This window comes from Orycteropus afer, unplaced genomic scaffold, assembly GCF_000298275.1.
Source record: "Orycteropus afer afer isolate SDZICR_OR568_19922 unplaced genomic scaffold, OryAfe1.0 scaffold00001, whole genome shotgun sequence".
Taxonomy (NCBI): domain Eukaryota; kingdom Metazoa; phylum Chordata; class Mammalia; order Tubulidentata; family Orycteropodidae; genus Orycteropus; species Orycteropus afer.
Genome location: NW_006921588.1, coordinates 10611160 through 10638007, shown reverse-complemented (window position 1 = coordinate 10638007; position 26848 = coordinate 10611160). Strand labels below are relative to the sequence as shown.

Genomic DNA, 26848 nt, shown 5'->3' with positions numbered 1-26848 from the left:
TGAATTCTCATGTTATTTGTATGCTTTAATCCTAATACTTTTTTCTCTCCAAAAATGAAATTGATTAACAGGACGGTGGTCACGACCCAGTTCTAAGAACTGGGTAGACAAGACAGAACTGCAAAGAACCACTGAAGTTTACATTTCGAGGAACACGGATTAACATCTGCTACTTTTGCTACCGGGAGCTCTGCTAGCATAGTGGCTAAGACACTTGCCTGCTAACCAGACGGCTGGCGGTTCAAACCCACCAGCCACTCCTCGGAAGGAAGGTTGGGCAATCCTACTTCTGTAGTGATACTGCCTCGGAAACCCAAGGAGGGGTCGCTATGAGTCAGGGCCGACTCCACGGCACATAACAACAACAACACTTTTGCTACCATGACAGCCATGGTCTGCTCTCCCACAATAGAGCTGTTGATAAACTTCCTGCCACCCTACTTACACCGCTCAACTTCCTCAGCTCCGGGCTGACGCATTGTTGAGCTCAGCCCCAGGTGACACCATTCTGGTCTCAGCCCCTCTGCATGCAAATGCTTTAATAAACTTTTTTTCAAAACTCTACCTGTCTGATTCTCTCCCAGCAACGAAACTTACACTATGTTTTATTCACTGCTGCATGCCCAGTGCCTAGCAAAATGACTGGGCCAGAGGTACTTTATCAATACTAAAGAAAAAGAGAAAGGGGAAAAATGGGAGAAAGATGAAGCAGCAGCAGGAGAGAGAAAAGAGAGCAAGAAAAAGAAACCTAGAGGAGGGAGGGCAAGAGGCGAGATTATGCCTGGGCGGAAGGTGGTCACAGTGTCTGTAACAGGCCACGGTAGAGAGCCAGACGTTTTGCCCTAGAATGGCACATACAATCACTCCTGGATGTTTCTTGAAATTAATTATACTTCTTCAGGGGCCCAGAGGGATTACACTGCTACCCACTGTAGCAAAGCTGTATACAACATTATGATTTAAACGAGGAGTAATGGTTTCTGGGAGAAATAAAGTTTCGACCTCGGCCCTCCTAGACCGGCCTCCAGACTAGACGTCCCAACTCAGAGGCCCTCACACTCCGCGGTCAAGGCCCTGCATAGGCAGTGAGCACGAGTGGCCCGCCTCCTGAGGGCCTCACCACATCGAATCTGGAACGCGGGAGTGGGCGGGGCCTCGGGAACACAGTCACTGGTCATTCCCAGTCCGTCCAGGACTGAAGGACGGAGAAGAGTTGTGAGGGAAGGCCACAGGGGTGGCGGCAGGGAATCAGGGGGACCCAGGCCGGCCATGGAGCTGTACCTCAGCGCCTGCTCCAAGACTGCCGAAGCTGCCACCAAGATGGCCACCAGCCGTCTGGCTGCGGAGAGCCAACAGTGTGGAGACGTGAGTGGCCTCCCACTGGGCCTTGTTGTCCTCCACAACACCCCAGGGCCTGTTGCGAGACGGCAGCGAAGGGGATTGCGGTAGAGAGGAAGGAGCGGCTCTTAACCGTCCAGCTACTGGCGCCCTCGTGCGGCATGGCGGGTGGCTTGGGCGGTACTGGCCGCCACCTACCCGCTCTGAGCCGGAGGTCTGGGTCGGGGGGGTTGTCCAACAGGGTGGGGCTCCTTCAACCCTGGGCATCTGATTCTTAGGTTTATTTGGAGAATTTGGCACATAGAAGTGTGTGTAGATTGGCATAAATCGAAATGAGCTATTCATAATAGGAAAAACAATTCTCCAATTGTATCTGACAGGGCACACACAGAACCCACTTTCCAGGGGTCGGAGCAGCTCAACTACTGGATCTACCTCTTGGGGTCAAGTTGCCCGTGATCCCAGGAAGCAATACTGTGCTGTATACTACGAGTTTAAGTGAAAGGGTAAACGAATTTTTAATTGGTTTACACTCATTTTCGTTGCCTATTTTTAACTCCTGTTAAATTCAGAAGCTCCATCACGAAAAGTCCATTAATGGAATTTGCAGTTAACATTTAAAGGAAAATAATAATAATAATTGAACCCAAATTTGACCAAACAAGCTGTTTAGGGTATGTATCAAACAATTATATCTAGTATGATGTGGACAGAATCATGAGGCAGAAAATTTAGATTCTTAGTCCTGTCTTTTAACTTTTAACTTAAACCATTTTAAAGTTTCTTTATAATTTGATTTCTTTAGGAACACGTTTGATTGAAGGATAACAAGTTATCATTGGTGACTAGCATTTAATTATGTTAGGGTTTCAACCAATAATAATTCTCATCACAGAATACTTGTACATGATTTGGTTTTGAGCCAAGTTCTAGTTCACACATAAAGTTTTAAAAAGAAAGCAAAAAAACCCGGAGTTAAAATAAGTTCATTTATTTAGTGCCTTAACCTCACTTTCTGCCCCTTTGAGGAACCTCCAAAATTAGTGCCGGCCTCCCCCTCCAGTCTTCTCTCCAACCCAGAACCTCAGCTTCCTCAGGTTGGGGTATTTTATTACCTACACATACTATATTAATACTTCTGTACATTTGTTTTCCGGCTTCCAAAACCTAGCATATCCTTTCTTTTCCTCTCCTGTGTATGGATTTGAGACATTTTTCAAGATTCTATCACAGCCCGCAATTAATTTATCTTCCTTAGAATTCCCTTCCCCTTAGTTTCTAAGATCTCACCCAACACTTAATCATATTAGGTTGTAGCATGTACTTCCCTCATGCCATTTTGTGATTTTATTGTTTCACCTATGCACCCCCAGTATCCCGTCTTCAGCTAAGTACTCTACACTGAATGTCAGCTAAGTACTCTACACTGAATGAGGTTTAGTACATTATTGATGAGGAGTTAAGGCACAGGTGATTAATGTGCTCATTTCAAACCCCCAAGCCAATCCATAGGAGAAAGATGTGGCAATCAGATTCCCTAAAGATTACAGCCTTGGAAATCCTACAGGGGCAGTTCTACTCTGTCCTGTAGGGTCACTGTAAGTTGGGATCTATCCACCGCAGCAGGATTTTTTTGAGGGGGTTAAGTCGTTGCTTTCATCACTATCACAAAAAGTTCTGTAAGAAAGAATTCTAAGTGACTCCTTTACTCTTCTACTGTCTATGATGTCATCAGAAATGAATAGAAAATACTAATCATCAGATTGGTATTTGATACTTGCCTAATAAACAAGATTTCTTAAAGAGAGTTGTGTCACTGGTACAATATAATTTCTCATTTTGAAAAACAATCTATGGTATTAGAATAGAGCAAGCTAACTAAAAGTATACCAACCTCACATAAATTGACTGAATTATACTCAAACAAACTAGCTTTCCTAAAATATGCTCAAAAGCTATTTCATTACTAGTGATAGCACTCCTCTTTAGTGTCTAAACTTGGTCCTGTATTTTAACTCTTCCTCAAGTATATCCTGTTCGCTTTAATGCCATATTTTCTTTTCTATTGAATATTATTTCTCATAAACTACGTTCTCCCACTCTCTCTTCTCTTTATTACATTCATTCTCTCCAAAAAACATACTCACTTAATCATTAGTCACCATACCAGTTCCCTGAAGACTGATTCTGTGAGATCCTTCATTCTCTTTCAGGGTGATCTGCTCGATGAAATAATGCTTTATATTTATTTTCTAGTTTTTTGTTTTGTTTTGGCTTTTTTTAAGAGAAACCACATAACACTATGCTTGTCATAACATAAAGTCAGTATCTAAAATAACTTGACAGCTAAAAGTCAGCATCTAAAAGAGACAATCTACTCCTTGTCTCTTGATTGATTGTTTCCCTTCCAAGAAAGATAAGGGCTTTGTACCTGGTCCAGTGATAATATCTGTTGTTGAATAAAGACATTGCTGTGTGGAATACCTTTCTACCTTCTCTGGAAAGCATTGATAATCAGGGAACCCAGCTGCCTGATTTAGGTCCCTTGGGAGGCATTAGAATCTGATATTAAACAAGAAGTCAGAAACTTGCCAAGGAAACTTAAATGGAAAAGGAAAGTCAGCATTCTATCTTGTTCCTCCCATCTGTCCTTTTACGCAAATATGAAGTATTCTCCCATGTACTTGCTGTGGCTCTAAAACCCAGTCCAACATCTCTGTTCAGTAATTGGGTTGAGGTTGTGGTTATAACCAGACCAAATACAGAGATTACAAAATGGTACCCACGGAGTGGTCTGGTTTGGCATACAGTGTTATGTGGTAGTATAAATTGAGTGGAATGCCTCCAAACGGGACAAGTGCTCTCTGGTCTGCCACACCCCCCAAATACTCCTATCGTATTTCACCTGAGCCAGTTCCTGATTTTGCATTACTACTGCTAACCTGTAGGTCAGTGATTCAAACCCACCAGCTGCTCTGCAGAAGGAAGACAGTGCAATCTACTTCCCTAAAAATTTACAGCCTCAAAAAACCAGTGAGGCTTGCCCTGAGTTGGAAATGACTCTATGGCAGTGAGTTTGGTTTTGGTTTGGTTTAGACTTAAACTTCATTTTTCTGGCCAAGTAACTTAAAATAAAAAGAAGGAATACAAAAGCAACATTAGGACATCTTTCATACTTACTCATATCCTGCATTTTTTCCTTTTCAGAATACCTCCTAAAACCCATTCTCATCATCCTGTTATTCAAAAATGGACTAAGAACTCATATCATAAAAGCACTTTGGTAGTTTTAGCTCACAAATTAGATTAAATAACAGGTATTTTCTCTAAAATAATCACAGAAACAGGACTATTAGCTGGTTATCTTTTCCTCTTTTTGTATGTAAATAGCTATTGCATGAGGTTGTATTTGATCTTTAAGCCTCAACACCTATAAATAGTTTTTATAATTTGTTCTTCAATATGTAGAACTGTATAATAAAGATGTTCAGTTTTCTCATGAATGTAGTGTATTCATAGATTGTTGGATTGCTCAAACTTTAAGATACAGTAACTCTTTGATCCTTAACATTTTAAGTTTTACTTCTGCTATTTGTTGGGAGCTCTGGTAGCATAGTGGCTAAGACACTTGCCTGCTAACCAGACGGCTGGCGGTTCAAACCCACCAGCCACTCCTCGGAAGGAAGGTTGGGCAATCCTACTATCCGTAGTGATACTGCCTCGGAAACCCAAGGAGGGGTCGCTATGAGTCAGGTTTGACTCGACGGCAAACAACAACAACAACAATTTGTTGTTAGAGTTGTTTCCATGAATCAAAGTGAGAGATTTTTCTATTATGTTTCTTCTATTTCAGATGATTAATATAAAATTACCATAATAACTACTATCCCTTTTTCCTTTGATGCTATTTATGTCTTGACCTGGGTGAAGGGCAAGGACAGGGAGAATCCTAGCACTGGTTTTATATCCTAAAACAAATTATATCCTCTTTTCCCTTTTCTCTGTTCTTCTCTGGCTCCTAGCCTGAGATTGATGGGGATCAGGTGAGGAACGGAATTGAGTGAGAATTGAGTCTTTAAAATAGAGGAAACAAGTAAGAGAAAGACCATTAGATTTGGTCAACTCATGTCTTTATGTTGTTAATTCAAATTTTCTTGAATGTTCAGTGGGCCTTCTCGTCATTTCAATAAGTTGATATTTAAAAATCACGACTTATTTATTGTGGGTTTGTAATATTTTTAATCTGTTTTTGCAGCTCTTTCGACCTTCTTGTGATTTTAACCTGACTGATCCTTACTGTCGACTTTTGGAAAACCAGTATAAAAGCCTCCATGATCCACATTTAAGAGCATACTATAAACGTAAAGATATCCTGAGGAGGTTAAAGAAAGGTGGCTACATCACAAGCAATAATAAAGTGGGTTGAAGATCACGTCTTGTTAATCAGTGAAAACCTTCATGGCTTAATAAAAAAAACTTCCAGGGAGACTATGTAAACTTTTAGTTGGTCATGAGAGGATGCTTAAGTTGAAATTGTGTAAGGTACTAACTGTTTGGGTCAAGAAAATTAGTCAACTGTTATTTCTAAATGAAGCTACTTATTCATCTTTTTTCTTCGATAGTATTGAAAGGTACCAGATGATTGAGGATTTAGAGATTCATAAATTATTTACCCAGCTATAGTATAGTCCTCTTTCTCTTTTTATAAATGGAGTTGTATATTTTCAAGGATTATTGCCCTATACACTTTTTAAAAACTTGAAATAAAATGGAAGCCTAGAAAAATGTTCAGGTTGATAAAATACATTCTTATTGAGGTTAAACATCATTGCATTGATATTTTATTTTAATACCTTATTGTGCACACTAAATCCCTTATTATGGTGTAACTATATTTTAAAAAGACTAATATTGGGATAGAAGTTCCCTGATGATTAGCAACTGTAGAAAGATACTGCTTGAAAATTGTTAGCAAAGACATTTTAGTACTTTTGATATCAAATATATTATGAAAATGTATATTTTCCTACTTTTTCTCTGGAAAGTAATTTCAATTATTGTTAAATATTTGTATTAACATATTTTTGTTTTGTTTTGTTTTAGATTGTATGTTCCTTGAGGGAATGGAATAAGTATAGGCAATATCTTACCAGTTTAAAATTAGATTTTGAAAGAAACTATGTAAGAGAACAAGTAAGTTAAATAACATAAATTTGTTTTCTTTGTGTATGGTTTGCAAGAAAGAACATTTTCTTATAATGTTCTAGTCTTTAATTATTTAGGTAATTAATCAAATAAGATTTTCAAATGAAAATTTAGAGTAAGAGTAAACAATACTTAAAGGTTACTATATTAGACCAAGAAGAGGAAAGGAGCCAAGTCATCTATTAATATACCAGTTGCAATTGACATAATTCAGTAATTAAATTGCCCCTCAGATGTGTTCCTATTTGGCATGAGCTGGCAGCGATAGGAAGAATCTATTGTGATAGCAAGATTTTAAACTGGAACCCAGAGCAACTTGAGTAATAGCTTAGAAACACTATGAATAGCTATATGTCTTACTGGTATCTCTGAGGTTATGGACAATGTGTGTTTATGCATTCATGTACATGCACTTGTATTCATTCAATTAAAGAAAAAATGTGTATTAAAGGTGAAGTAGAATAATTCGTATAAAGTGAGTTGTTGTTGTTGCTATGTGCCGTCAAGTCAGACCCAACTCATAGCGACCCCTCCTTGGGTTTCTAAGGCAGTATCACTATGGAAGTAGATTGCCCCATCTTCCTTCCAAGGAGTGGCTGGTGGGTTTGAACCACCAGCCTTCTGGTTAGCAGTCAAGTGCCTTAGCCACTATGCTACCAGAGCTCCCATAAATTGAGTAGGTAAAAATTTGATCCGTGACTCAAAGGTGTATGTGTTTATGTGTGTGTGAATTCATGTTTTAGATTTAAGAGAATTAGATAAAAATGAGAAAGGTTTGCTTAGATCTGTGTATATAAAATTATTTTCTCAGTCAAGAATATTGGAAAGAATGATTCCCTTACTTTTAAATATTCTATACTTTTCTCTCCATTTCTTTTTCTCCATACCTATAGATTTTTCTCTTTCATTTTCCCACATTTCATTTCTTAAGAATGGTTCCAAAAACTAAACTCACTGATGTCGAGCAGATTCGACTCATAGCAACCCCTCCTTGGGTTTCCAAGGCAGTATCTCTCTGGAAGAAAATTTCCCAGTCTTCCTTCTGAGGAATGGCTGGTGGTTTTGAACTGTCAGCCTTCTGGTTAGCAGTCAAATGCCTTAGGCACTATACTACCAGAGCTCCTTAAGAATGGTTAGAAAAATAAAATAATTAAATTGTATATTCAGAGAGAGAATTTTTTACTTTGGTTCATTGGCCCAAAATGGATTGAAAAATACACTTAAAGGCAGTTAAACAGAACTAACCATTTTATAAAGTATATGAATCTTACTAAGCTGTAAATATAAGAAAGGCATATCAAAAAACTGTTTTCTTTTTCTTATTTCATTTTTTTATATAAACTTATACATATATACACACAAAAGCATATACCCTTTTTTCTTTTAGAAAATGCTTGCAAAAAGAGTGAATAAACTTCAATACAATCCCCACATTCCTGAATGTTTTGATGTAACACAGTTCCAAAATTGGTTGTTACAGGAAGGCACCCAATCTACTAAGGACCAAGAACGGTTATTAAGGCACAGGTAAGATTGAAGTTAATATATATTTCATGCATATAGTGTGGATCAAATAAGTTGGAAAAACACTGGAAAGAATTGTTTGAGTCCTTAATATCCTTATATCCCTCAGTATGGAGAGGAAGGAAGGGAAACAAATAGGTATAGGTATAAGAATAGTAACCTTGCTGCCAGACCTAAAAAGGGAAATTGTTACTAGAGATGTTAGGGATGCTGGGAGCTCAAGAGTCTAAGTCAAACTGATGAATGAAGAAAAAAATCAGGTACAAAATTTTTCTCATGGCAGGAGAAGGGGAGGTAGGGAAAGTGTTTTTAGCACACGCCTAAAACAATAGCAGTTGTTTTGGGATTCATCTCTAAAGTTTCGGGATTCATCTCTAAAGGCTGACAGTATTTAGTAGGAAGAAGTTAGTGCACAGTCAAAAAAGAGCATATTGGTCTAATGCCACTATAAACTCTATTTTCTTTAAGAAACTGAGCTCATTCACCTATTACCTGTGCATGTTCAAACATTACCATTCTGTGCTCAAATCCGTTCTTTAGAAAGTAAGGGGATGAATTGCAGTTCCTTTTTCTCCTCCTTCATCAGGGAGTGGGTGGTGGGTGGTAAAGGATAGGGCTTTATTGCCTAAATTTTACATCTCATGGTGTCATTTTGTGGTAATGTTGTAATACATGTTTACCTACTAGAAATTCAGATTAAAGGTAGGAGATCTGAACAAGGACTTTTAAGTTACAGGGACTCACAGTACCCACCTTCTTGTTAAACACTAAAACTCACTGCCCTCGAGTCAGATCTGATTCATAGCACCTCTCCTTGGGTTTCCAGGGCCATATCACTATGGAAGGAAATTGCTCAATCTTCCTTCCGAGGAGTGGCTGGTGGGTTTGAACCTCCAGCCTTCTGGTTAGCAATCAAATGCTACTACTTTATCTTTAGCCAATATATTTTTGTTCAGCTCAAATTTGTTAAACTCAAATTTAAATTTACTGTTTTTTGTTTGTTTTGAGTCACCACTTAGGTTGATTTCAACCCTCTTTGCAATTCATATCCCCAAATCTACTGAATTTATAGATACTTATTGTTGTATTGTTGTAGAACATTTTTTCTCAGTCTGTTTCACATTAACCATTGTCTTGGCCATAATAATAGACTTATAGAAAAGATGTCTCCATGAGTTGAGTGGACTCAACAGCAACTTTTTAAGAAATACATTTTAATAGCAGAAACATCTGTTCAATGAGTAAAACATGGTGAGTTGGTAGCATAAAGGTCCATGAACAGGGCTGATTTATGAAACAGAAATTTCTGCAGTTCAAGAAATTAAAAAAAAAAAAAAGAAGTGGTTTAGGAACATCAAAGCAGTTAATGCTATCATAATGGAAACACCCAATTCACCGTCACTAATATTTGCACTTTTTCTTAGATATTTGGATATGATAAGTAGGGAATTAGAACTACTTGAGCGCACAGCAGAAGAGCAACGTCTACTCCAGAGGGAAAAAGAAGAAAGACGACAGCGGGAGCATGCAAGAAAAAAACTTACTCTTCGAAGAAAAATTGAAGAGGTCAGAGTTAAGAAGTTTAACTCTGTTTAAGAAGTGAAAGAAAATTTGTATTTGTTTTTGTTTTTCACTTGTAAATATTCTTCCACTCACACTGCTTGAAGTTGCTTCAGGTCTAAAGAATTTACCCTCATTAATCTTTTGTCACATTTATAATGTACAAGTTGTTACATAAAATAATGGGGCTGGTACTTCAAACTGTGTATCTGAGCCAATTTTTGCTCTTTAAAGTTTTAAAATTTAGCTTTAGTTTTAAAAAAATAAAAAACATAGGAATGCAGTAAGAAAAGCCCCTTCTAAACCCAGTGTATAACTCTGATTATGCACGACCTGATTTTTGTTAGCACTTTGATTTGTTCTAATTTGTATATCAGTGGTGGACAAACTACAAAAATATTATTATGAATGAGAACAGACAGTGAGTGCAATATTATCCTGCTCTAGGAATGGAAAGCAAAAGAGATGTTACTTCTGACACGGATTGGAGAAGATGTTAGAAGAGAAGCTAGAATTGAAGAACAACGGCGTAAGAGCAGAGAAGAGAGTGACCGGAAGGTAGGGTGAGCTTTGACCTCTGACTTATGCTGCTTAGTAGAAGCTTTTGCTATTTTTGATCTTTCAAAGCTTACTTTGTGAGATGACTATGCATCACTTACCCCAAATGATGTTGTTGTTATGTGCCCTCGAGTCCGACCGACTCATAGCGACCCCTCCTTGGGTTTCCGAGGCAGTATCACTACGGAAGTAGTTTGTCCAACATGCCTTCCAAGGAGTGGCTGGTGTGTTTGAACTGCCAGCCTTCTGGTTAGCAGTTAAGTGCCTTAGGCACTACGCTACCAGAACCCTAAATGATATGTATTCTATAAACTTTACAGTTATGAACATGCTATTTTAACTACATTATTCAAAGTAATGCCATATTTGATACAACCACTTTTGACTTGCATCTTCACAATTTAAACTGTAATTGTCATTCCTATAGAAAAAAATAACATAACTGGTTAATATTTTCTTAGAACCAGTAATTCTTGGTAAAAATTCTTAAACTTACCAACCACCAGTTAACTAACTAAATATTTTTAGTCCAACTTGTAAAAATATTAAACAACATAGTGTTGTATGAAAAAGAGAAGTCATCTGAAAGCCAACCATCACCCTATTCTTTGTGGTGTAGAAGTGAATGTACGCACACAAAACGCTCATTTGCATTTTTTTAAACTGATTTTCTCAAGCTTCCAGCTTTTTAGTGTTAATGTTTTTCTCTGTTGATTTTTGTTTTTCATTTCATTGATTTCTGTTCTGATCTTTATTATATCTTTTTTAAACTATTAAAAAAAAAAAAACCACCTCGCTGCCATTGAGTGGATTCTGACTCATGGCAACTCCCATTGGGTTTCCAAGGCTGTAAATCTTTATAGAAGCAGACTGCCTCATCTTTCTTCCACAGAGTGGTGTTGGGTTTGAACCACTAACCTTTTAGTTAGCAGCCAAATGACTTAACCACCACTCCACCAGAGCCTCTTAATATAAGCCTTTAGCATTGTAAAATTTTCCAGAACTACTACTTGTTGTTGTTGTTGTTATGTGCCGTCAAGTCGGACCCAACTCATAGCAACCCCTCCTTGGGTTTCCCAGGCAGTATCATGACAGAAGTAGATTGCTCCATCTTCCTTCCGAGGAGTGGCTGGTGGGTTTGAACCACCAGCCTTCTAGTTAGCAGTTAAGTGCCTTAGGCACTACGCTACCAGAGCTCCCCAATATATTTTTGTTCAGCTCAAAATATTTTGAATTTCCTTTGAGTTCTTCTTTGACAGATTGTTTTAAAAAGCCCTCTTAAATAGCTGTACTTTACTTTTTTATGCAATCTGACACTCTCTGCCTTTAATTGAGATGTTTAGGGCATTTACATTTAATGTGATTTAATGTACTTAGCTTTAAGCCTGTCATCTCACTGTTTTCTCTGTCTCATCTTTTTTTTTCTTTGAATTTATTTTTTTTATGATTCCTTTTAATTTATTTTGTTAGATTATGAGCAATAACTCTTTATTTTATAATTTTAGTAGTTACTATAAGCGATTATAGTATATAGCTTTACCTTATTAGGATCAATCTTGAAGTGATGTTATACCACTCTGCCAATAGTATAAGAACCATATAATGTTTTACTTCATTTTCTCCCTCTTGGCATTTATGCTGTTTTTATCACACATTTTATTTGTATATATCTTATAAATCCTGCAATGTATTATTAATTTTGTGTAAACAGTCATTTATCTTTTAAAGAAAATTTAATTAGTAGAAAAAAAATGCTCTCAGCTTCTGTATATTTGAAAAATCTTTATTGCACATTTATGCTTCAAATATTTTCAGAGTGTAGAATTCTCTTGTTGACTCCTTTTTTGTATGTGTGTGTACTTTAAAGATGCTCTTCTGCTGTCTTCTCTACATTGTTTCCAACAAAAAAGGTACTCTTTCTTAACTTTTTCTCTGAGTAACATGATTTATTTTTATGACTTTTAAAATTTTCTCTTTATAAACAGTTTTGAGCAATTTGATTATGTTCCTTGGTTTATTTTATGTTTGTTGTGCTTGGGTTTTTAGAGCTTCCTAGACCTGTGTGTTTATGATTTTCATCAGATTTGGAATATGTTCCATCATTATTATGAAATATTTCTTTTATTACCTCTCTCCTCTACTTAAAATATTTGAAGTAGAGATATATTAGGCTTATTAAAATTGCCTCATATCTCACATATGCTCTTTCCATTTTTCTTACATATATTTTTTTCTTTCAATGTATTCTTTTGGATGGTTTCTCTTACTGAAATTCGTTGACTAATTTCTTCTGCAACATTTCCTCTGCTGTTAATGCATCCATTGTATTATTCATCTTATATAAATGCATCTTTCATTTCTTATATCTTCTGTGTCTCTTCTTTACTTTGTAAACATACACAAATTCAAGGATGTATTTAATTCTAGTATTTGTGTAATTTCTAGGGCCATTTTAATTGATCGATTTACTCCTTTGCATAGATTGCATTTTTCTGCTTCTGTACTTGCCCGATATTGGATGTGAAACAATGTAAAGATTCATTTTTGGGAACTGAATATTTTCATAATCTTACTCCTCAAGATTTTTGTTTTGTTTTGTGATGTAGTTGACTTATTTAGAAAGTTTGATCATTACAGACCTTGCTTTTTAAAGATTTTTTAGAACCATGTTTAATCTGGGACTAATTATTCTCCACTTGGGAGCTCTGGTAGCATAGTGGCTAAGGCACTTGACTGCTAACCAGAAGGCTGATGGTTCAAACCCACCAGCCACTCCTCGGAAGGAAGGTTGGGCAATCCTACTTCCGTAGTGATACTGCCTCAGAAACCCAAGGAGGGGTCGCTATGAGTCGGGTCCAACTCGATGGCAAATTAACAACCACAACAACTGAGGTAATACCCACTTAAGTATTCTACCCACTGGCCTGTGACTTATGAAAATTTTTTAGTGTGGCTGTGGGAACTGCATGATTTCCAGAGTACTGTAGGTGACAAGCACTGTTACTTTTAATCCTTTAGGATGGTTCTTTCTGTTGACTTGGATATTTTCTTACTAGTGTTATAATCCATTTTCTGCTGAATCTCTGAGATTTCTGAGAATCTCTGAGATTTTTTATTTTCTTTCTTTGTGTAATTCTGTCTTTTGTGGTACCTCCAGAGATTTGCAAAAGGAAGTCACATTTCATGAATTTTATATTTTACATATGGTAGACCTGGTTGACTTTTGGCTTCAGTCCCTCAGGAATCCTCCAGTTAAAGATAATTAAGAAGTTGTCTGAACTCCCTAGTTTAGCCATGGACTAAGAGACATTATCTGAACTGAAATTGGACCGATTTCCTAAAAGTATGTGAGATACATTACTTCTAAGTGTTAGAAACAGTCCTCTTCATGTTTGACTGCAGATGGAAATTTACCCCTTACTACCTCCACCCTCAAGTTTGTACTCATTATTATCTTATATGTCTCAAGACAGGAGTGATTTCCTATGTACTGTCATTTCCAATGTATTGTCATATGTTAAATATGTTTGCATTTCTAAATGGATAGTTGGTATTAACCAATATGTTTTCTGTAATATTTTAGAAACATGCCCTTATAGAGAAAAAAATGGCTTATCATTTACAAAAAATGCAAGAGATTGGTGATAGAAAAGAAGAGACGGAAAGAAATACATTTGAATACAGGGGACAAGACGGAACATATTGTGAATGTAAGAACACTGAAAGAAAAATGTAGCTAAGTAGAAGATGCTTATTTATGTATTTATGTGTTAATGGTCTTTATAAAACTCCTCTCTGTGTTTAATACTTGCTACCTGCTTTGTGCAAGGCATTAGTCTAGGCATTTCCTCATTACAGCTCAAGTTTAAAAGTAGAGCTATATGTAACCATAATAACAAACGAAAACAATAGTGTAAAGTGGACTGATAGAAAGCTTATCTGTAGTGTAGTTCTAATCAAGTTCCCTATAATTAAAAAAACATTTTTTTTCCCACTGAAACTTAAAAAGTCATGTGTAAGATAATTGCTATTATATACTGACATGGTGTTCTGTGTTTCTAATCAGTAATAATAAACAAAACTGGAAAAAAAAAGAGGAAGCGAGAAGGAAGAGAGGATGGAGGTAGAGAAGGATGGAAAGGAAGGAAGAGAAAGAAAGAAATGAAAAATGCTTAAAAGGAGGAACATAGACTTGCTTTTATTTATAACATTATAAGACCATAGTGGTATTCCTTCCCCTTGATATTAATGAAATTTTCAAAGTCAGAAGGTAAAAAGTATAGACTAGTTTGATCTGTGACTATGTAGTGTCAGGAAAGAGCATGATCATCTTCCTTGCACCTATCATCATAATACTGTGTTTCTCATAGCTGTCCATTAATCATATTTCTAGGGCACAGCCTCCTTAAGTCACCCCACTAGATTCTTTTGTTATTATTTCACCTAATTACACTTAAAACTCTGTTCTGATGGTTTCATCTCCTGCTCAACAAGTTTAAAGAGTCCCTTTACCTAATAAATGAAGCTCAGACTACTTCCAACCCAGCTTTTAATTTTATTTCACACTTTATCTCTGAAGAAGGCAGCTATGGTTTCAGATTGATGCTCATAGGCTCTGGTGTCAGAATGCTAAAGCGTAAGTCCTACTTTACCATTTATTAGCTACATGACCTTGGACAAATTTTGCATCCACTCTGAGCCATCTGAAAACAAATGTAATATTCCTACATAATCTCTGTGAAGAGCCCAACAGTCTATATAGGCTATAGTAAGTCCTCAGTTTATTTCATTGAGCAGTCATATTAGAGTGCTGATCATTCCTAAACAAAGGTTTGCCTTTGGTACTTCTTTGCCTCTATTTTGCATTTTCCTCAGCTTAGAATAACCTGCTCATCATCTACATCTATCAAATTCTATAATTCTTTAAGCCACACCTATGACACTTCATAAAGTTTTTGTTTACAGGATTTGTTTTGTTTTGTTTTTGGATCACACTAACTGGAAGAACGCTCTCTTTAGAACCCATATAGGATTCTGTACCATTCTTGGTACACTTACTGCATACTTTTGTTTTAACATTCCGTAGTATTGTAAAATTCCATTTTTATGTTTTACAGGGCATGTAGTACAATGTTGTTGTTAGGTGCCGTCTGGTCAGCTCCAACTCATAGAGACCCTATGCACAACCAGTCCTGTGCCATTCTCACAATCCTTGCTATGCTGAGCCCATCACTGCAGCCACTGTGTGAATCGATCTCATTGAGGGTTTTCCCCTTCTTCGCTGACCCTCTTATTTTATGAAGTGCAGTATCCTTCTTCAGGGAATAGTCCCTTCTGACAACATGACAAAAATAGGTGACACAAAGTCTGGCCTTTCTCACTTGCAAGGAGCATTCTGGCTGCTTTTTTTCCAGTTCAGGTTTGTTTGTTCTTCTGGCAATCTGTAGGATTTTCAGTATTCTTCAATACCACAATTTGAAGGCCTCATCAACTCTTCTTCAGTCTTCCTTACTCATTGTCAAGCTTTCACATGCATATGAGGTAATTGAAAATATCATGGCTTGGGTGAAGCACACCATACTCTTCAAAGTGACATCATTGCTCTTAAACACTTTAAGAGGTCTTTTGCAGCAGATTGTACCAGTGCAAAATGACCTCTGATTTCCTGACTGTAGCTTCCACGGGTGTTGATTGTGGATCCAAGTACAATGAAATCCCTGACAACTTCAGTCTTTTCTCCATTTATTGTGATGTTGCTTATTGGTCCAGTTGTAAGGATTTTTGTTTTCTTTATGTTTACGTGTAATCCATACTGAATACTGTAGTCGTTGATCTTCATCAGTAAGTGCTTTAAGTCATTTTCACTTTCAGTAAGCAAGGTTGTGTCGTTGGCTTATTGCAGGTTGTTAATGGTTCTTCCTCCAATCCTGATGCTGCGTTCTTCTTCATATAGTCCAGCTTCTTGGATTATTTGCTCAGTATAGAGATTGAATAAGTATAGTGAAAGGATATACAACTCTGATGTATACCTTTCCTAATTTTAAAACATGTATAATCTCCTTGTTTGTTCTAATGACTGCCCCTTGGTCTATGTACAGGTTCCTCATGGGAACAATTAAGTGTTCTGAATTCCCATTATTTGCAATATTATCCACTATTTGTTATGATCAACACAGTCAAATGTCTTTGAATAGTAAATAAAACACAAGTAGACATCTTTCTGGTCTTCTTTGCTTTCAGCCAAGATTCATCTGACATCAACAATGATATCCCTCATTCCACATCCTCTTCTAAATCCAGTTTGCATTTCTAGAAGTTCCTTGTCAATATACTGCTGCAACCATTTTTTAATTATCTTCAGCAAGATTTTACTTGCGTGGGATATTAATTAATAATTTTGTTTGATAATTTCCACATTGTGTTGGATCGTGTTTCTTTGGAATGAGCACTAATATCATTCTCTTCCAGTTGGCTAAATTTTTGGCATAAATGAGTTAAGTGCCTCCAGCACTGCATTCATTTGTTGAAACATCTTATTGGGTATTCTGTCAATTCCTGGAGCTTTGTTTTTAGCCAATTCCTTCAGTGCAGCTTGGACTTCTTTCTTCAATATAATTGGTTCTTGATCATACCAAGAAACCTCCTGAACATTTGGACATTAATCTATTCCTTTTGGTACAGTGACTCTGTGTATTCCTTCCATCTTTTTTTGATGCTTCCTGCATCATTCAATATTTTGCCCTTAGAATCTTTCAACATTGCAACTTGAAGCTTGAATATTTTCCTCAGTACTTTCAGCTTGAGAAATGCTGAGCATGTCCTTCACTTTTGGTTTTCTAACTCCAGGTCTTTGCACATTTCATTATAATAATTGACTTTGTCTTCTCAAGATGCCCTTTTAAATCTGTTCAGTTCTTTTATTTCATTAGTTCTCCATTCGCTTTAGCTACTTTACATTAAAGAGCAAGTTACAGAGAGTCTTCTGACACCCATTTTGGTCTTTTTTTCCCTTTCCTGTCTTTTTAATCATGGTTTGCTTTCTTCATGTATGATGCTTTTGATGCCATCCCACAAGTCATCTTGTCTTCAGTCATTGGTATTCAGTGCATCAATTCTACTCTTCAGATGGTCTCTAAATTCAGGTGAGATATAATCAAGGTCATATTTGGCTCTTCTGGACTTAGTTTAATTTTTTTCAGCTTCAATTGGAACTTGCATATGAGCAATTGATGGTCTATTCTACAGTCAGCTTCTGGCCTTGTTTTGACTGATGATATTGAGCTTCTCTATTACCTCTTTCCACAGACATAGTCAATATGATTTCTGCATGTTCCATCTGGCGAGGCCCATGTGTGCAGCTGCCATTTATGTTGTTTAAAAAAAATGTATTTGCTATGAATAAGTCATCGGTCTTACAAAATTCTCTAATGTGATCTCCAGTGTGATTTCTGTCATCAAGGCCATATTTTATATCAATGAGTCTTTGTTTTTAATTGTCACATTCTAATCACCAGTAATCATCAATACACATTGATTGCGTGTTTGGTCAATTTCAGACTGAAGAAGTTGGTAAATATCTTCAGTTTCCTCACCTTTTGCTTTGGCAGTTGGTGCATAAATTTGAATAATAGTAGTAATACCTGGTTTTCCTTATGGGCATATGGATATTATCCTATTACTGCCAGCATTGTATTTCAGATAGATCTTGAGATGTTATTTTTGATGCTGCATGCAATGCCGTTTCTCTTCAATTTGTCATTCCTGGCATAGTTGGTCATATGATTGTCTGATTCAGAATGGCCATTGCCAGTCCATTTCAGCTCATTAAGGCTTGGGATATCGATCTTTATACATTCCATTTCATTTTTGACAACTTCCAATTTGTCTAGATTAATGTAACTCCAGGTTCCCATTATTAATGGATATTTGCAGCTGTTTCTTCCCATTTTGAGTCATGCCCCATCAACAAATGAAGGTCCTGAAAGCTTTACTCCATCCATATCAGCTGGAATGCTCCTCGGAAGAGAGACTGGCCAGACTTAATCTGACCTACTTTGGTCAAGTTGTCAGAAGGGACCATTCCCTGGGGAAGGATATCATGCCTGGTAAAGGGGAGGATCAGTGGAAAAGGGGAAGGCCCTCAACAAGAGAGATTGACACAGTGACTGCAACAATGGGCTCTGGTATAGCAACAATTGTGAGGCTGGCACATGACCAGGCAGTGTTTTGTTCTGTTGTACATAGGGTCGCTATGAGTCAGAACCCACTCGACAGCACCTAACAACTACTACTCTGGGGAAGCAGCTCTTCCCCACTCATATTTTGAGTGCCTTCCAACCTGAGGGACTCATCTTTAGGTATTATATGAGACAATGTTTCATGGGTCTTCAAAAAGTTTTCCAATTATATATCAGAAAGTGTTTCACTGCTATCTATAAGGGTTTCAGGGGCCAGTTTCTTCAGAAGTATATGGTCCCATGCTTCTTCTCAGTCTGTCCCCATCTGGAAGTTCTGCTGAAACCTGTCCACCATGGGTGACCCTGCTGGTATTTGAATACTAGTGGCATGTCCTTCAGCCTCACAGCAACACACAAGCCACCACAATACAACAAACTGACAGACGAGTGGTGGTATAGCACAATATCTATGCTGAATACATGTTTGTTGAAGGGACTAATTTAATCTATTCTGTTCATTGAAGCAATGACACAGCAACATCATGCTTCAGATAAAACATCACTTAGCAATTATTATGTCCCTCCATTTTCCAGTATTAACTTTCATATCTAATAAAAGTTTCAAGTACATATTTTAACATTTGTTACCTCAAATTCTTTTTTTTAATACATAGGATATAAATGCATTTAGTTTCTTTTAGCAAGGTGAAAAAGAATAAGGAGGAGATCTATTTCACAAATGAAATTGAAGTATACCACTATAGTAATACTGACATTTTCACCAATTAGACGGATTCCAGAAGAGTCAGAGAGAGGTGAAAAGGGGACATTAGATGAATCACTGCAATGATCAGTGGGGGGAGACAGATCACTCTCACATTCTACAGCTCTAAAGAAAATTCCCTGTATACCCATGCAGTAGGAATCCTTTGCCCACCTTTGCCACAAGAATGATAATCATTCTGTCACAAAAAAGAGATATGTATATGATTGTTTATGCCTGGATATAAGACACATTCAAGACTTGTCATGGTCCTTGTGGACTGGTGCATCACCAACCCAATCACCATGCTGGTATGTATCCCTACAAAGCAGACATGTCACACTCCATTTGTGTCGCATATAGCTTTTCCGTTGGAAGAAAATGCTGTCTCTCCAAGTATAACTTTTAATTTTACGGGACAATATTTCAAGAGTAATTTTCCTTTCTCCCACGTCACATCTCTCTATCCTCTCCAAATCTTCCCTATAAACCATGAACAGATTAACATATGGTTCACCTGTTCTTAGGCATGGAGGAATAAATAGAGTCTATCATGGATACTTCTGTCATCACAATTATTAAAAAGAAGTATTTTATTACATTTCTTTAAGCTTCTTCTCCAAAGAAAAAGAAGAGTTATGATGATGGAAAGACAGCTTTTCCTGGAAATAAAGGAGTAAATGGTAATTTAATATTACAATAAGAAATCCACAATAGTGATTTTGGGGAAAGACTGAGTTTTGTGATGACCTCTTTTGCTTCCAATGCAAGTAAATCCTCTGTCCTTCTTTGTCAAATGACTTATTTAGATTGATGCTTACTAACAATGATGCAGCCTCTTAATGCCATCTAAATTCAGATCCTTCATTACTTATGTGGTGGCTCCATGTGTGCATCCTTGCCATTACATGGTATTGTCAGTATTTTTTTTTTTTTTTTTTTTAGACATTCTACTAGGTGGTTCATTGTGGTTTTAATTTGTGTTTCTTTCGTGAATAATAATATCTTTTCATGTCCTTTTAGCTTTTTGTAAATCCTGCTTAGTGAAGGGTCTACTCAAAACTTTTACCTTTTTTTTTTTTAATTGTGTTATTGTTTTACTGTTGACCCTTGAGAAATCTTTATATATTCTATGTATAAGTCCTTTTTAGATGTGTGATTTACTAATATTTTCTCCCAGTCTGTGATTTATCTTTTCATTTTCTCATCAATTGATGTATGTGCCTATCCATTTGTCAATATTTCACTCTCTTGATTATGTTGTTGTTGTTCAGTATTGTTGAGTCAATTTTGACTCATAGTGATCCCATGTGACAGAGATTATAGTAACTTTTTATTAAATCTCAAAATAGGGCAATATAATTCTGCCAACTTTATTTTTCTCTTTCAAAATTGTTGTTGCCATTTTAATTTATTAACCTTTTTATATAAATTTTATAATCAGTTTGTCCATATCCATAAAGAATCATACTTAGACTTTTAAATAAAATTGTATTAAATCTGTAAATCAGTTTGAGGAGAAAAGACATCTTTACTGTGTTTTACAATCCATGAACATAGTATGTATTTTTGTTTATTTCTATCTTCTTTCATTTCTTCATTACCCACTGCCATGGAGTCAGTTCTGACTCACAGTCACCCCCATTGGGTTTCCAAGGCTGTAAATCTTTACAGAAGCAAACTGCGTCATTTTTTCTTCCTGGAGCAGCCTGTAGGTTCAAACCACCAACTTTTTGGTTAGCAGCCAAATGCCTTACCCACTACAGTTAACATACTGATCCTGGATTTGTTTTGTTAGATTTGTACCTAAATACTTCTCTTTTTTTGGGGGGGGGGGCAAGGAGTACTATTGCAAGTCATTTTTGTTTTGCTTTGTTTTGGGTTCCAGTTACCCATATATAGGATTCATTTTTAAATTGTTTTTACTTTAATTTGTCTTTACTTTATCACTTTGTATGGATTTTTAGTGTTTTGTTCTAGCGTCATGCTGGACTTAATTAACTTTTCACAATCTACTATTAACCTATATTTTATCTTTTTAAGTGGAATATGGAAACTTTACTACCATATGTGTCCCTTGCATCCACTTACTGTTACAGTTGGCTTCTGTATTCTGTCTATATACATTGAACATCCAGTCAGACAATCCTGGTTTTGCTCTTAACCCAACATATATTTAAAAAAAAAAAAACTCAATTAAGAAATAATAGTCTGTTATGTTTACCTCAGTAAAGTTGTTAAAAATTATGAGATTTCTCTTTCCTTTTAGGTTGTACAACACATAATGTTCACCATTCTCAAATTAGTTCAATGAATGCTCTCAAAAAAGCAGCACCTTCAGTTGTTCATCAACCAGATGTACAGGGTAGCAGTACAGAACAAAAGGTATGATGTCTCAAACTTTTTTGTAATGATTATTAATTTGTCTTGTTAACTTTTACTTCTTTAGACTATCTCTTTCTCTAAAATGGTACTGATTGGTTGAAGACATTGAGGTCTGTGCATGAGACCTGATCCCTAACCCTGACAAGGAAGTCTTGTGTTAGCTGTTACGCTAAATGCCCTGTATAATTTAGGAACTAATTCAAATAAATGTGTAATAATTATACTAACAAGAATAGCTACTATTGAGCATTTTTTGTTGGCCAGGCTAAACCAGATACAAGGGAAAATTAGGTCACAAAGAGTACAAATATAAGACCATCATTGCCTTTGAGGACTCACAGTCTAGTGGGGCAGACAGACACAGATAAATGTTATTACAATAAAGTGAGAGACTGGAATGATAAACTTTATTTTGTTTCTAAGTTGTATGTTCAGTAGCACTGGATTGAATTAGATTGGATTGGATTAGGTTGGATTTCTCTGAAACAGTTTGAATGACTTAAGCTTTTTAGAACCAAGCACTGAGTGGATTACCATTCCTTTTAATGAAATTTTAAATACTAGAGCAGGAGAAAATGTACAAACTTTGAGTTTAGTTTTAGACTATTTAAATTTGAGGTATCTGTGGAATTATCTAGTAGTAGGTTGATAATATGTATTGAAACGATTTCCATGAGTTAGTTAGGGACTATTCATTTGGTTGGTTGAGAAAAGGTAAAATCTTTCAGAATGTAATTACTAATTAATGTTTTTCTTTTGAATGTTGTACCATTTAGAATGATGGAGAGATAACTAAAAACTCAAATATTTTTGATAATACAGGTAAGAAAATGAAAAATATTTGTAATTGTTCTGTTCTTTGCTAAGTAAATAATTATAGTTTCATTATTTTTTTCAAATTATGTGTTTTACTTCTTTATAAAAATTGTGCTTATTTTGAAAAATAAAGAAGAGTGTAAGAATTATTATAATTAGCCCCTATTTTTGAGTGATTAGCCTACCAACCACTCCATGGAAGAAAGATGTGGCAGCCTGCTTCTGTATAGATTTACAGCCTTGGAAACCCTATTGGGCAGTTCTGCTCTGCCCTATAGGGTGTCTATGAGTCAGCATTGACTCGAAGGCAGTGGATTTGGTTTCTAGTTTGGGTTTGAGTGATTGCTGAATGATTTGATTTTGGAAATTGTAGAGTATGGAGCGGTTAGTGCTTTTGCTCTGACTTTTTATGATCTCACTCAACTCTTACTGCTGTTGAGTTGGATCTGACTAATAGCGACCCCTTCTGGGGTTTCTGAGGCAGTATCACTACGGAAGTACGTTGCCCAACCTTCCTTTCGAGGAGTGGCTGGTGGGTTTGAACCGCCAGCCTTCTGGTTAGCAGTCAAACGCCTTAGGCACTACACCACCAGAGCTTTTTATGATAGGCAGAATAATTTCCTGACATAATTCCTGACAATAATTTCCTGAGAGTTCAGAGAACTCTCTCCAGGAAGGCCCCTATAACCCATTGTCATCTTTTCTCCCAGAAACGTATCCTGTTTCCATGTCCCCTAGAATGAGTTAGATTTAAGTCCTTTCATTCCTAGCTAGCTTCCTGCATGCCTCTAAAAAGTGTCCTGCTTATCTGGCATATATACACAAAGAGCACCAGACATCTCCATCTGGTAGCTGATAACCAACTCAAATTGAATACAATAAAGGCCAAACTCATCATCTTTCTGACTCTCTTGTTTTCTTTCGCTGGACACAAAATCTGACCCACTTCTGACTCTTTATCTTTCTTGTATTTTGCATCCCAAATTTGCCCCTTTCTGTCTGATTTACCTCCTTGATTTCTCTTGTCTTTCTCTTTCTTGCATTTTTCCTGCTCCTGCCCTTGTTCCTTCTATCCCTGACAATTGCAGTAAATTTCCTCTAATCTCTTATTTCTTTCTCTTTTTAATAATCCATACATTTTTGTTCTGAAAGCAGTCTTCCTAAAATACATTTTTTTGATTATTCCCTATTTGTTTCAAGGGTGGTTTCCCATTGTTTACCAAATGAAATGTAAACAGCTAATTCTGGCAGTGAGCTGTAGTGAGTGGCAGGAGATTAAGCTGCCATGGTAAATTAAATAAAGACCAGAGGTTAAGAATTTCAGACTTTTCCCTGAAGGCAGTCGTGAACCACTAGAAATTTGTAGGCAGTGAACATCAGAAAAGGTCATTTTATACTTGGAGATCCTGGCTGAACTCAAATAAGGAAATACCCAGTTGTGGTCATTCCAGTTCTGTGGCAGCTCAGCAGGGAGAACTTTGAAATAACCCTGTGCATTAGAAATTCAACCTTTTTCTATCTATACTATTTTCTCATATTTAAAGTTACCTCTTCTTTTTTTAGGTGCTATTAACTTCTCAGCTCAAACTCCAGTTATTTCAGCTCAAACTTCACCCACAAAAAATGTTTCCAAACCTTCACAGACTTTTGTGGATCATTCAAAAGAAGAAGCATGTAATTCTTCTTTTGTCCCAAATGCAGGCAGAGTAAAGGAGGTACAATCTTATGATTATTATTGATATAAAACAATTTTATTAAATAAGAGAACATACAAAAGATCTAATTCTCTGAAATTCATCAGACTGCAGTAAAATTTTAATAGCCCTTGAGTACAGGTCAGTGCATAACCTGCAACATAACTCACAGCCTTCAGAGGAAGCATCAAATTGAGCTACATTGAATCATTTTTGTACTAGTGCTGACAGATTGCTCAGATACAACCATTCCCTTTGATCAGTGATCAGTGACCTGTTGTTGCAAAGTTACCAGCAAAGATTCAGGGTATAGCCTCCGCACATGACATGTATTTTGTGGGTTGCCAATTTTCTATGATAGGCATAAAATCAACATCCTTGATTCTATTGTTGTTGTTATGTGCCATCAAGTCATCTCCAACTCATAGCGACCCCTCCTTGGGTTTCCAAGGCGGTATCACTACGGAAGTAGATTGTCCAATCTTCCTTCCGAGGAGCAGCTGGTGGGTTTGAACCGCCAACCTTCTGGTTAGCAGTCAAGTGCCTTAGGCACTGCACCATATTAGCACAGTGCTAATTGGTGCTAAGAAGTCAACGCAGTTTCAAACAGATTTCAGAAAACTAGGAATTTACTAAATTTTCCCTGAATAAATTCTCTTGGTTAAAGTAGAAAATGATATATTTTTCCCATGTCCTGTAATGCATAATTGCTAGACTAAATTATTTATAAATACTAAAATACAGGATATTTCCCCGAGTGTGCTTCTTGGTAGTACAATATCATTATAAATAAACATTTGACAAGTCCATACTTAGTGGGAGGCACTGAGCTACTATGTCAGTGGCTACATTAAGTTTGGTAAGAGACTGAAAAAGAAACTTAACAACTTTGACAATTTGAAGTCCTTATGTTGGCTGACAGATCCAATATCCTTAACTAAAAAAGCCTTCTAAATTAAAAAAATATATATCTGTCTGAACTTGATTTAGTAACATGTTTTAGGTATTGTGTGTATTATTAACTTGGTTATCCATGTTACTGAAATGAATACCTCAAATGGTCACAAATACCTAATTTGAGAAATACCCACCAGCTTTTTATTGTGATCAATATTATTTTTTCAACATGTACAAAACTATCACTGTTAGAAAAAGGTACTTCTGATGGCCTGGGTTCAGCCTGGGGAAAGCTTAAATGTATCCCACTGGATTTGTCTTTCTGTACTCCTGAGTCGGTTGAGCTCATGACTGAGTCCAGAGAGCAATATGGATCCCCATGTGTGCAGAGACACACATTCTGCTTTCCAACTCTTCTGACACTTTTCTCCCATGGTTAGCTTTATTAAAAAATAAAATAAAGTAATAAAAGCCCGTTTTTCTGTCCCATTAAGTTGATAAACTACCTTGTTCAATATGCATTTCACAGGTAGCTGATTTAGGATACCGGTGAATACATTTTTGCAAAAAAGAGTAAATGTTACAGGCTTGAAATTGCTACCTTGAGAACCTTTCTTGCAAGGTTGGCCCTCAGCTGATGTGTGGGAATTTATTCGGCTGGTAAACAATTCTCACTGATATGAAACTTCCCCTGAGAACAGTGGTTTACTGTGCTTACATGAGGAAACAATGTGATTTATTCTGAACACCTACTTTCCTTCTGTGAGTCTGGAATTTTGGTATGTGGCATAGAGGGTGTACATGACTAGCCTCCAATAAAACCCTTCAGTGCAGAGGAGTTTCTAACGGACTTCCCTGGCAGAAACATTGCACACAAGTTCCTGCATTCCTTATTGCTGGAAAAAGAAACACCCTCAAATATATCTTCTCACAAGAGGTAGAAAGCATCAGGAAAGCTCTGCTTGAACTTCTCCAGGCTCAGCTATTATCTTTTGTCCCTGCTGAACCAATCACGTATCCTTTTGCAGTAATCAATCTTAGACATGAGTATTGAATCATATGAGTTCTAGCAAATCACTGTGGAGCTTTGATAAAATAAGGAAATCTTTAGTGCCATGAATAATTATGCAATACAAATGAAAATGTGTAAATTTTTATAAATTATCATTTAAGTGAAGTTCTTAAGACCATTTATTGAATTTCTGAATCTTAAATATAAAAATAATAGCTGATATTAAAGTTCTAGAAAAAAAATCCTTTGGGCATCTGTTTGTTTTTGTTGTTGCGGATTATATAGAGGGAGATAAATGCTGATTTGAAAGAAAGACCAGCCAGGAGATTATGCTGTTTCTGTCAATCAGGTAAACATCAGCAGCATTTATTGAGTAAATCATGCAAACTACTAATTCATTCCTCCAACTAAGATTTATTGAGTTCTTGCTTCATGCCAGGTATGGTGCAAAAAGAAAAAACATGGTTTCTACCCAAGGCTATTACATTGTAGTGGGGAGATAGTTATTTCAATATAATAACCTAATATGATAATATGGGGATCTCTGGTGGCATAGTACCTAAGGCATTTGACTGTTAACCAAAAGGCTGGCACTTCAAACCTACCAGCCACTCCTCAGAAGGCAAGTTGGGCAATCTACTTCTGTAGTGATTGCCTCCGAAACCCAAGGAGGGGTTGCTATGAGTCGGATCTGACTCGACAGCAGTGAGTTTGGAATACTAGCATATGGAATCCTAGCCAAAGAAGGCACTGGAGAGGTAAACGTGGATGTCAATCTTAAGATCTATTTTATGCCTTGTTAAAGAATTTAGACTTCTTTGCAGCAGTGATGGGAAGTCCCTGCCATTTTTTAAACAAGGCAGTAAGAGCAAAAATAAAGACCAAAGATGATAACTATGTTTTTTTTTTTTTTTTTTTT

At 36.6% G+C, this 26848-nt stretch overlaps 1 protein-coding gene across 1 annotated transcript in view; it reads left to right on the top strand.

The window, feature by feature from the left end:
• Positions 1–1269: 1269 nt before the first annotated feature.
• FSIP2 (fibrous sheath interacting protein 2) overlaps positions 1270–26848 on the top strand; it is a 98491-nt gene continuing 72912 nt past the window's right edge. Inside the window, 13 exon segments of the mRNA XM_007950721.1 lie at positions 1270–1365; positions 1719–1844; positions 5594–5755; positions 6442–6531; positions 7931–8070; positions 9492–9633; positions 10075–10185; positions 13769–13917; positions 19339–19394; positions 21395–21510; positions 22287–22332; positions 23890–23996; positions 26215–26278. Coding sequence (XP_007948912.1) covers positions 1270–1365; positions 1719–1844; positions 5594–5755; positions 6442–6531; positions 7931–8070; positions 9492–9633; positions 10075–10185; positions 13769–13917; positions 19339–19394; positions 21395–21510; positions 22287–22332; positions 23890–23996; positions 26215–26278 — 1405 coding nt within the window.